The following is a 12,450-nucleotide window of genomic DNA, read 5'->3' on the forward strand; positions in this document are numbered from 1 at the left end:
CGCAGGGAGTGCCGGGTTCTGGCCCCACCCCCCAGTGCTGTGATGCTCCGCCCTCTGCGCCGTGCTCACCGGCCCTTCCCCGCCTGCTGGAAATACTGCCCAGTGGGAGAGACGCAGCCGGGGCTTCTCAGCACAGATACATACCCCTGTGACATGATTCAGTAATATTTAGCACCACCTAAGAAAAGCATTTAAAACTGTCTGCACATACTAAAGCCTTTTTTACCATCTGTTAGTGGAAAATACCTAAAAAGTTTTGCAAAACTCTCAGTAACTTAAATAAAACTCTTGGCTTGCTCCTTCTTCTCTCTGGGCATTAAGGACCCCCTCTGTTCTGCTCGCCCCTCTTTGCACATAAAGCACTTGACGGAGGTGGACTTTGCCTTTTGGTGATTTTTTTTTAAATATCAGCCGGAATTCTATTGAATCTTTCAGGAATTCTGTTTAAAACCCACACGTGCATACCCACCCCCCGCATCCAGGTTCCTGGGGAGATATGGAAAGGCCCATTAATCACAATAAATGAGGTGAACAGGGCTCAGATTTATTAAATGGCAAAGGATAATGATGTTAAATAGCTTTAAGGTTAGATCAGACACTTTAATTGACCCTGCTCCTTTCTTTTTTTAATATAGACCCAAAAAAAAGTATATCTGGACATTAGATGAAAAATAGGTTAATTTTTTAAAAATGAGATCATTTGGAATGTTACCAGATGGCAGACGCGTAGTTTAAACACACCTCTTCAGCTAATTTCCAGTGAAATCACCACACGAACAGAAAACGGGATGATGGAGAGCGGTTTTACATCAACACCGGGACACTCAGAGTTCGGCCGCTCCTGGCTGAGCCGTCCCACGTCGTTGTCGGTTGCAGAAGCTGATCTCCCGGGGCCCTGTACTCTTGACTGTCGTTGGGGCAAAAGGGAAACGGCAAATAAAGCGAAAGGGACAACTGTGCAGTGTCACGGACCTTCTTCAGACTTGTGATCACCTTCCACGTGACCACTTCGAGAGACCTTCCTTTCTGTTACGGGAACCTCCCATGCAGCTCAGGTTCTTGTCCGGAATCAAGTCCAAAACTTGTGCTGCAACCCTGGGCCCAGTTCTGTGTCTCGTCTGAAAACACGAGCAAATGCCCAAGGACCCGTTGCGTTGCTTGTCGGCATAGGGGACGCGGAGACTGATTTAAAAAGCACCAGAAGAATAACGCTTCAAGTGCTTGGCTCCCGTGGAAAACATGTTTCTTGGAAGGAGAACTTCCATATCTCACGAACTCTTTATTGCCTTTAAAGTTCAAGTTCCATTGTTTTAGGGCATATTTGTTCTGTGCAAATTAGTGAAGTGGGACACCTGGGGCTGCTCACTGTGTGCTTTTAAAAACTTGATTCCGAGTTGACCCCCTGCTTGCTTCTATCTAATTGCAAATTCTGGTGCGCACGGATTAAGTCTTCAGGTGTTTGTTAATTCTCCTTCTTAAAGTCGTCAGGTAACAGGCTGGTACAGAGGGCAAATGCTAATTATTTTATGGTTTTGGTGATCCAACTCCAAAGGTCAATTCTGATAAACTACTTTTGAAATTGTTTCAGGGATCAAAAATGTGGTTGTGTGTGTTGTGTGGTGTGTGGTGTGTGGTGTGTGTGTGTGTGTGTGTGTGTAGAAAGGGAACAGACATACAAAAAAAAAACCCCTCCTTTTAAATAAAATTCTCCTAATGTTTAGATTACGGTGAAGACTGGTTTTACCAACCTGGAAAGATGATTTAATTTAATTAATTTTTTCTTTAATTCGGGGCAGATCTCCGCCCACACTCTGCATCGGGAGGTGCAGCAGGGGTATTTAAGAGGGAATGAGGTGAGCACCGCGTGCCGTGACCAGGCCCTGGGATAGTTCAGCGGCGGGGGAGCGTGCAGGCGCGCGGAGGAGCGGGGAGAGTTGGTGCGGAGGCCGCAGGCCCCGGGCCTGTGCAGGGCGGAAGCTAAGGGAAGGAATCCTTGTCAGAGGGCAGCCACCCGGGGGTGGGAGTGGGAGTGGACTGGCACTGGGGGTGGGAAGAGGCAAGAGACCCTCGTGGGGTGCCCGGGATGCCTCTCCGCTTTTCCTTGGGTTTCCATGGCACACACCGTGCCGGACCACCCTGGCCACCTCTTCTTCCGGTTCTTTTCTTCCCCCTCCTCTCCAAGAGTAGATGGGAACCTGTCCACCCCGCCCACGTGCTCTACACCTTCCTCGCAACCTCGCCCAGGCCCCCCATTCAGAGGACACCTGTGCTGTGTGTGGCTGCTGAGTCTTTTCCTGCCGCCTGGAGGCCACCAGGAGTTCCACTTCCTGCGGGGATCGTAAACAATTCGCCAAAACAGAACTGAAAAAACATTTTTCTAAATTTCTCCCCAACCCAACTTTTTGTATCCCTACCCCAGATCTAGAGAGCATGGCATAAGGGACACCATCTGGCCCGTCTGTCTGGCGTTTGGCTCGGGCGGGGAGCCTGGTGGATGGGTGCCTGACACCTGCCTGGGAAATCCAGAGGGTGAGAAACAGGATGGCCAGCTGCTTTGGGGGCCAAGCGTGCTGTGGGGGGGCCTGAATTTGCCCTCTAGGTCTGGTCACGTAAGAGACACTGTTTCCCGTGTCCCCAGCAGCGACCAAATTCCCCCCAGAGGACTGGCATCACTGGTGTTGATTTCAGTGCTGTCCAGTGGGGCTGCCAGGAGAATTGATGGTCCCCCAACACAACGGGATACGGGAGGGACAGGAGGGTCCCTAGGGGCAGTGGGGGAAATGAGTGACCCCAGACAAGAGGGACTTCAGCCAGGCGAAGGGAACGTCAGGGGAGAAACCACAGTGAAGGCTTTGGAGACCCCATGCACAAACCCCATAAGCCTCTGCTGGCCTGCAAGGCAACACCATTCTAGAACGGGAGAGTGAAGGAAGACCTTTCTCGTGCCCTCGCCTCTTCTCCTCCCTCCGCCTCCTTCTCTAGCCTTTCTCTGAGGTCTGAACGGGCAGCTGGTGTAGAAGGCAACAGGAAGGGACAGGGATTCCCCCCACTCTCCCCCACCCCTGTAATAGGTAAGCAGTAGACTCTTCCAGACAGCTGGAAGGACGGGTCTTCAAAGGAAGGTGGAACTGTGAATTAACACCTGGGCTTGGGCCGGCTGCATTCTGAATCGAGACTGTTTTGCTGTGAAAAGGGGTTTTCAGGCTTTGTATCAGCTAAGAATGATCAGGTATGGGCCTGCCTGAGCTTTCTGCCAGGGAGAGGGGAGGGACTGTTCCTACCAGGCAGGTTTAAAGAGGCAACGCACTACAAAAAATAGAGTTGCTTTTATGTTTGCTCTCTACGAGTCCTGCTTATTCAAGGTACCACCAGTCCCACCTCTCGGGTCGGCCCTCCCGCCGGACCAGACCAGTGCTGTTCCCTGAGCCCCCGAGGAGGAGCACAGTTCCCCCTCAGGTGCCTCGGTTCACTGTCTGCCTTGACTCCTCTCCCCAGGCTGTATTTTAATTTTACTTCTTGCAGGAGAGGGCTGTTTGGGCTTGTCTGATCATTCATTTAGATTTAAACTGCTTGAGGGCAAGAACTGCGTTTTATTTTCCTCAGTGTCCCACACATCATATATCCTAGTACTTAGCCCATAGTAGACATTTTTAGATTACGGAATGACCGATGAATGAAATAACAGAGGTCGAGAGCTAGTATCATTGTGTTTATGAAGGTGGAGAAGACAGAATCACTGCATTCCGTTGCCCCACCCCACTGCCAAAGTTTGAATGGGCTTCTCCGATCCCCTGACTCTTCCTGGACTGCCAGCACGCAGCGTTCTAACCACTTCCAAGTAGGGCACAGCATCTTTTACGGGCGCATATGATTGTTTGCATTATTAAAAAAGTTAGGTAAATGACAGAGTACCCACGTATTATATAGAAAAATTACAGCATACAAATAAGCATTGCAATAAACAGTCAAACTGCAACCCCCGTCCCAGGCATGACACGGTCTCGTCTTTTTCCACGTGCCAAGCTCTTTCTTGGAGTAACAGCGTAAACCATCTGGGGTAAGATTAGTATTTGTCCTGATACTTGGGGAAGTGATGTAAAAGGATTTATAATGGGCATGGAGAGGGAAGCCGAAGGGAAAGAATAAACGCCTGGAGGCGCAGGCCTGTGTTGGGGCGTGGGAGTCTCAGCTGAGCCAGTGAGATGATTCATTCAGCTTTTGTTCTGTTGGGGTGCCCCGGGCTAAGGGGAGCGAGCTGGCCTGGGGACCCAGTGGGATCTATAAGGGGCACCCTGTTCCCAAGTCAACCTGCCTCCTGCATCTTAGGCCAGCCTGTCATCCCCACACCTGGCTGAGAGGGTCACTGGGGAGCCTAAGCCACAACTTTGGGGAAGGGGAGGGGGTGGCAGGAGGTGGGAGAAGGTAAAGGGGGGATATAAATGGTGATGGAAGGAGACATAACTTGAGGTGGTGAACACACAATACACGATACAAATAATGTAGTAGAGAATATACACCTGAAACCTATATAATTTTGTTAACCAACGTCTCCCTAATAAATTCAATAAAAACAAGTAACAAGCTACAATGTTAGAGGAGCTTTTGCTTTCTTCTTTGAAGCTCTGGGTGCTGATTCAACTTGGGAGGGAATGGGTTGGAAACCAGAATGTGGCAGAAACTTTCCAGCAGTGGTCTCCAGCTAGGGCGGCTTCGCTCCCCAGACCACACTGGCAACATCTGGAGTTACCACAACTAGGAGACAGCGACCACGGCATCTAGTGGGTAGGGGGACGGTGACAAGGGCATCTGGTGAGTAGAGACCAGAGTGGCTGCTGAACATCCTACAATGTACTGCACAGCCTCCCATGACGAAGGGCATCTGGCCCCAAATGTCACCGGCACTGAGGTTGAGAAACCTGCTTAAAAAGAGAAGGCAAGGAAGCACTTGGCAGGGACGCCCAGAAGAGCAAGGACTATAGAAGTATTTACTGTGTCATCTCACGCGTTGAGAGGTCCATTTGAGGGCTCGCCTCGGGGAGTCCGGAGTCCATCAGGTAGATCAAGAATGCTAAAGGATTTTATCAGTGGTCAGTGTTTTGAGCACTTTTGAAAGGTCAAGGGTTGTCATAGGAAAGGGCAGGACGCACTTCATGGAAATCATACATGAAATTATCCCACGTAGCTTTTAAAAATGGATTTCATTAAGTTCAGTGGTGCGGATAGCCAGGTGCTTTTTAATCCGGGGGAAAAGCTCGGGAAGAGGCGCTGGGGAGGGGACAGGGGTGAATAATGGAGCTTCTTTCTAGCTTTGCTCTGTATGTTGTTGAGGTTTTTCGTAACTAAATGAATCTCTTTCTAGTATTCCTTTGTGTTTGTCTTCAGGCTTGAGCACCACTTGCAGGGCTCAGAGACATCATTGTGTACCTGCGACACTGACCCCACTGTTTACTGTCTAAAGGAAAGTACTTGGAGGGAACACAGAGAAGGGACCATGTGCCGCGACTGCACCAAAGGGTGGACCACCTGTCAGAGCAGCAGATCCCCGGGGGCGCAGGGGGTGTGGTCAGTACTCAAGGGAGAGTTCCATGGACGGGAGCTAAAGTGCACTTGCAAAAGTTTTTTTTTCTTTCTTTTTTTTTTTAAGCAAGATTGAATCAGTGAACTTGGCTCCACAGACATACAGAGAAAAAAAAAAAAACAGCTTGGCAGAGTTAGAGAAGGGGGGAAGGGATCTAAATTAAATGTAACAGTTGCCTGCAGATTAGTTGCTGACAAAAAACAAGTCCTTCTCTCTGAGAAGCATGTGTAATATGTCAAAAGGGAGAAAAGAACAATTAGCACACTTCTTACATAAGAGCTTATTGATTGCACCGTAGTAATTTTAATCATTTAATTAAAAATGCTCCCGCATCTTTATTGCAAATCAGTAAACTGTATATGTACTTGACTTTCACCTGTCTCATACTCCGCAAGGAAAGCACACTTTTCTCCGACCACCTAGCTTGCAGCAATGAGAATTCCCTAACTTTATATTTTTTTATTGTTTCATCCATCACCAGTTATCACAGACTTGGTAGCTTAAAACACCAGAAACTATTCCCTGACGGCCTGAGGGCCAGAAGTCTGATAAAGCTCCAGGCCGGAACCTCTCCCTGCCTCTCCCAGCCTGTGTGGCCCCAGGCAATCCGCAGCTGTGGCTGCCTCTTCGGTCTCAGTGCCTCCGGGCAGGACGCCGTAGACCGGGTAGCCTATTCACAACAGGAATGCACTTCTCACAGTTTCGGAGGCTGGGAAGTCCAAGATCAAAGAGCCTTAATATTTGGTGTCTGGTGAGAACCCTCCTCCTGACTCAGAGAAAGGCATCTCTTTATCACGTCCTCCTGGTGGAAGTGGCCAGGCAGCTCTGCGGGGCCTTCTTTGTAAGGGCACTAATCCCATTCCCCGGGGCCCCACCCTCGTGACCAAAACGCCTTCTGAAGGCTCCACCTTTAAATACCACCACACTGGGGATTGAGTTCCAACACACTAATATGGGTGCGACACAAACGTTTAGTCTTTCATGCAGCCTTTCCCCCTGTGTCTTGTCCTCTTCTGTTTATTATGGAGACACTTGTCATTGAATGTAGGGCCTACTCCATAATCCAGGATAATCTTATCTTGAGATCCTTAATCATATCTGCAAACACCTTTTTTTTTTTTTCCAAAATAAGGTTATATTTATGGGTTCCCGGTGTTAGGACATAGACATACCTTTGGTGGGGGTCACCATGCAATTCAGTTGTCTTGTCTATCTCTGTCTGAGTCTTTTTTGCTTTTTGTTCTCTGGAATGCTGAGAAGCTACTAATAAATGCCTATTGATTTGAAAGTGTGGCCTTACTTTAAAGTGACCCAAATTAAGGGCTAATTGCGCCACCTTGTTTCAGAGACGTCCGGCCGTTAGCTCTGAGGGACACGTGGACATAAGGATACGCCGGCCTTGCAAAGTGAATGTATGTTTCCGACTAGAGGCCAAACGTCTAGCAGTCACGCCTAAAGCAGGAACAGTCAGTAAATTGAATCGTTATTATAACCTGTAAGATTGCTGTTTTTCTAAGTGTTAATCCTTGGGCTGCAATTAACTTCCTAGGTGGTCTTGAGGATTACTAGCTCCCAGCAAGGCGTAAATGTTTTAGTTGAATCAACTCTATTTATCTTTTATTAATTTAGATGCCCTAGAAGAGAAAGGAAAAAAATGATCAGAGCTTTAAAAATTGAGGGAGAAAATCATTATTTTAATATGCTAGCTCTCACTTGATTCACTGAAATTGAGTTATGAAATGAAGGCAGATATAGACCATCTTCTCTGTAAGTTCGGGAAGCAGCGTGGCCGGGAGAGGGGAGAGCGTGGGCGTGGCCAGGAGCCCAAGAGCAGGGACCCTGAGCCCCAGATTCGCACAGCGAGGCCTGGTTCTGCTGCCCTTGCTGTGGCCTTGGGCAAGTCGCTTAGCTTTCCAGGCCTGGGTTTCCTACTTTTTCAGGAAACCAAATGGGTCAAATGAGCCGTTTTTCCAACTGTGTCATGGCACTCTCTTCCCGTCTGCTCCTTGACACCATGCTCACGGTCCTCTTGGTGATGAGACACTGGGTTTAGTTCTGAATTGAGACTCTCCCGTGTTTTTGTTTGTCTTCCTGCACCTGCTCGCAGCGGAAAGCTACAAGGAGACCCAGATGGTGAAGATTAAAGAGGAACCCATGGAGGTGGACATCCAGGACTCGCATGTCTCGATATCACCCAGCCGGAATGTTGGCTATAGCACTTTAATCGGGCGAGAGAAAACTGAACCCTTGCAGAAGATGCCAGAGGGCAGGGTGCCCCCGGAGAGAAACCTCTTCAGTCAGGACATCTCCGTGAAGATGGCCTCCGAGCTCCTGTTCCAGCTGTCAGGTACGTGTGCGTCCGGGGCAATGTCCACAACTGGCGGGAAAGCCGCTCACACGGAGTGAACACACCCACGCGATGGGGTCTTTGTAGACAGAAATCAATTCTGTTACTTGAACATGCCTACTGCAACTCAAACTCAGTGGGTAGAATGTTGCCAAGTTGAGCTGCTGCCAAACTTTCTTTAATAAATAGTTAAGAATCGTTTGAAATTAGAACTCTATTCAATTCTGTGCAAACGATCCCTGCGGACCAGGCTACACGTCTCACCTCTAATGTTGTTTAGGCAGTTGATCTGATTAACAGCCTTTTGTTTTTTTTTTTCTAATGTGCAGAAGATAAACTCCAGCTTACTGCAACGTTGACTGAATTACCATGAATTCCAAATTAGTGCGGTCTGAATTAATGAGATTTTACTGTATCTCACCAAAAAAAAAAAAAAAATCAAGGAAAGGGAAAAGCAAAAGATGAAGAATGAGGATTCTTTTTGGCTCTAGCCTAGTAGAACATTTTCTGTAAACCAACTGTGCTGACTTTGAATCCTTGGAATTCAAAAGTGCAGTAATTACCGGCTCAGCTAAGTGTCCTGATAGAATAGCTGAGGGTTCTAGTCCCTAAATTTTCCCCCTTGTGAACCCTTTCAGACTGCATGCATGCATTGTGTCCTTAACAGATTATGCAAACATGCTTGAGACAGATGATACATACATGTTTAAGATGTAGATTTACATAGAGAGATACCTCCCTGGTCTGTGGTCACGTATTTGTCTGCGTATTGAAGTTCATGCATCGGTACAGTTTGTTACTAATGTTGGATAAACTCTTTTGTTATGGATAACAGATTTAAAGCACCCATTAGATGCGTCATTATTTAAGTATTCGCTTGTTTTCTCCACTAAGGAAAATACCAGGAAAGAGAAAAGAAGCTAGAATCCGAGGGCCATCACGAGGGTTCCCCTTGCCCTTGAGACTCTGCAGTCAGAGGCCTGCGAGCTCTCACACGAGGGCTCTGCGTCTGTGCAGAGCTCTGCCGCAGCGGAAATAGTTAACGCTGTCAATGCAACAAGGCACACAGAGCTTTGCGAGCTCCAGAAAAGCTCCCAAAGTTACAAACACGCTTTTTGATTTTTCACAAGCCGAAAACATATCTAAACGCCATGGAAGTTTGCAGATGACTGAGCAGTTCCATTCGGCAAAAGCGAGGCCAGCGAGGCTCTTGTCAGAGAGCCTTCCCGTCTAGGAGGGCGTTATCACAGTCTGCGATCAGCTCGGAACTTTGTGTCTGCGAGTCCTGCCCCTGGCACTGTCACAGCTGCCTGGGTGACCTCAGGCAAGCCATTTAGGCCCGGTTTCCTGCTCTCTAAACGAATGCTGCCTGGGAATCTCAGTTCCCCCTCATTGTCCCTGGCGAGCGGACAGAAAGGAATTGTCCACGCAGGCTGGCATGCCACAGCCTCAGACTCTTGTGTTACAGAGGATGGGACAGATGTTGTAAATCTTTGTTGAAATTTTTCCAAAATTTGTAAGATTAGGAGTTGTGTTTTTTGTTTTGTTTTGTTTTGTTTTTTTTACTTGCCCTGCCGTTGAAACCTGAAACCCTGGCGGAGTTGGCCGGGTTTTCTCCGGGTACGTAAAAGAAGCCATTGAGAGCCCTGGCGGTCAGGGCCGAGGCCTCAAGTTTGAACTGCTTCGGGGAGGCCAGGGTTCCATTTTTGTGTTCTTGAAAGCTAACGAAATCATTTCTGAAAGCTGGTAGGTACAGACCTCAAGACGGAGGAAGGGAGGGTTTCCCTCTTCATGTCTGGTGGCATTTTTCGTCCCGGGTGACATTTATGAGAATGAGGGCCCCTCAACGGCAGTGCCCAGAGGTCGTCCCGTGGCTGTTCTCATAGCCCCTCTCACAAAGGGGCTGACAATACCACAGGCTCCCGGGTAGTCATCCAAGTCGGAAGCGGAACAGTTGCAACAACGGCATTTTTCATGCTAAATCAGAGAGAGGCAGAAATTCTCAGCTGGGGAAAGATCTGGTAGAAACAACTCTCCTTGTGCAACTGCGTGTGCACGTGTGTGTGCAAGGACTGCCTCAGGCCTGGCCGAAACCAGACAACACGCTTGAAACTTGTTAGTAACTGTTTCCCTCTGATTGGTTTTTATCAGTTTTGGGGGATGCTGTCTACATGCTTCTGCTGATGGTCTCTCCCGATTAGACAGGGAGGGTTTGGCTGTTTAAAGAAAGAAACCAAGAGGAGACCCGCGCGAGAGAAAGAAATGGTCAGGCTGTTTCTGCTGACGGCTTATTAAAGGCACTACGTGAGTGTCCGTGACCTGAGAGGTTTGTTTCCTCCTTTCTCCTTTCAGAAAAAGTGAGCAAAGAGCACAATCACACAAAAGAAAACACCATCCGGACGACCACCAGGTAGGCACTCTGTGCGGGGGTCCCCGCAGAACCCCCCTGGGGTGGGCCGTCGGGCCCACAGCACACCGTTCCCCAAACCGGTTCCTCCCGCTGTGTCAAAGGAGTCTCGCCCTTGACCGCTGTTTTGTACAAGAACCTCGGGGGGTGGAAAACAATACAGAAAGCGAGGACACCAAGGTGGGGGAGGACCAGTGATATTTATTAAACATCTAAAAGGTGTCCCTTTGCTGTGGAGTTGTTTTTTTTTTTAATTAGAGGGGATTTTTAAAAGATGTTGTCTATTTATTTATTTATAGAGAGAGAGGAAGGGAGGGTGAAAGAGGGGGATAGAAGCATCGATGTGTGGTTGCCTCTCCACCCAGGCCTGTGCCCTGACCGGGAGTCAAACCGGCCGCCCTCCAGTTCTCAATCCGGCCCTCAATCCCCTGAGCCACACCGGCCAGGGAGGGGAATTTTCAGGTGTTCTTGTTTTCTGTGCCCGAGAGTAATTTTGTTAAGTAGTTACTATCCTCTTTGCAGAAGTCTCTGGACTTGAGAGTTGGATGGGTGGCACTTCCGTGGGTCTGTGTCTCGGGACAGCTCCCTCAGGAGGAGGCCCGGGTGCTGGCTGCAGCCGCTCCTAAGGAACTGTGCGGCTGGGGACTGACAGCTCTCACCCAGGAAATCCAAACGTGTTCTCTCATGGCATTGATGGGAGGGCAGAACGGTAAAAGCAGAAGAAAGTGCTTTAAAAAATTGCAAGAAAGCCTGTATCGCTCACAGCTGTAGGTAAGGAAGCTTTCCACTGGCTCAAGGCAGTTTGAGGAGGTCGGCCAGGGTGGGCTACCCATCAGTCTGCCAAATGAAAGGGAGGGACCAGGCGGGGCAGCCAGTCTTCCCACTCTGAGCCCTCAGAGGGGAACACCAGCCAGCGCAGAGCCCGCCCCTGCAGATACAGTGCTCCCCCCAGGGAGCTGCGCCCTCCCCCTCAGAAGGCTTTCAGTCGGGGATCTTTGCTTTCCTGGGCAAACTTAACTGCTCCCTAATGGAAGCGTCAGTTAGCTTCGTGCTTTTCTTTCTTGCGACTAAAGACAGAGGATGTTTTTTTCTTCGATGTGGTCTGAACTGACCTCAGAGCATCATCAGGCACGTGGAGGGTGCCCAGTCAAACCTTACCTGAGCTGTGTTTTCTTTGTAATGCTGTGAGTTGGAATGGAAGAATGTCACACATTAAACCGTGATTGAAACAGAGCCGGCTTGCCTCACGCACACAGAGTTGGTACAGTGCGCGGAGAGGCGCCTGCCTCCGCCGGCACAGAGGGGTGGAGTTAGCCCGGTCTCCGAGGACGAGTTCACCGCTGGGAAACGAGTGTCGGGATTTGGTGTGTGCACCGCGTTGGGAAATGGGTGCGGTGGGTGGAAAGTCTATTCCATCTATTAAGTAGGATTCTCAGATAGGAGACGTGCACTACTGTAGATTCCAGCCCACCTCCTACCTGCAATCTGAAGGCTGTTTAGTGTATGGTCCTGTGTCTGTGGGTTAAACACATGGAATTGGCCAGATTGGCTGTCCCTGAAAGGTGGCAGACTAAAAATAGTAACGGATCATTTTAATTGGCTTCCATAGGCTTCCTGAAGTGTCGTAGGCCAGGCTCCTCAGCAGCAGAGCCTGAGGTGGGGGTTCCTGGCAGGGGGGTGGGGGGCTTCACTGGGGAGTGTCCTCACAGCAGCTTGCAGGGAAGCGACCCGGCAGGAGACGGAAGGTGAAGTTACTGAGCAAGCGCGTGTGGTTTTAGCCGGGCTCGAGCTCCAGCTTTGTCCTACAGTGGGTTCTGGGACGTGAACTGCACCACAGTGAACCCTGCCTCAAGGCAAGGGGGCAGCTCTTTGCACCCCTTTAGTATTCACTGACTTCAGTGGGGGCCGTGGACCCTCCCAGGTGAGGGGGCACCGATGGTGAGGGCGGTTCTCACTCTGTGAGCGGCCGACACTCCCAGCAACCCGGGAGAGGGCGCCTGGGGGCCTGGGCAGGACCCCAGCAGCATCTCCTTGGAGGTCTCTGCTGGCTCTTTAAGATTCCATGATAATATCCATATACCAGAAAGGCATGCAGCAAGGCCGTGTTATTTTACGCTT

At 49.5% G+C, this 12,450-nt stretch overlaps 1 protein-coding gene across 4 annotated transcripts in view; it reads left to right on the forward strand.

The window, feature by feature from the left end:
- Nucleotides 1-12,450, forward strand: part of ZNF827 (zinc finger protein 827) — a 157,080-nt gene that overhangs the window by 74,319 nt on the left and 70,311 nt on the right. For all 4 annotated transcript variants that reach the window (XM_045831389.1, XM_045831390.1, XM_045831391.1 and 1 more), the window contains exons 6-7: nucleotides 7,686-7,925; nucleotides 10,278-10,335. In XM_045831389.1, the coding sequence (XP_045687345.1) occupies nucleotides 7,686-7,925; nucleotides 10,278-10,335 (298 nt within the window). The remainder of the gene's footprint in view (nucleotides 1-7,685; nucleotides 7,926-10,277; nucleotides 10,336-12,450) is intronic.

This window comes from Phyllostomus hastatus, unplaced genomic scaffold (assembly GCF_019186645.2).
Source record: "Phyllostomus hastatus isolate PE091 unplaced genomic scaffold, TTU_PhHast_1.1 phas_contig_159, whole genome shotgun sequence".
Taxonomy (NCBI): domain Eukaryota; kingdom Metazoa; phylum Chordata; class Mammalia; order Chiroptera; family Phyllostomidae; genus Phyllostomus; species Phyllostomus hastatus.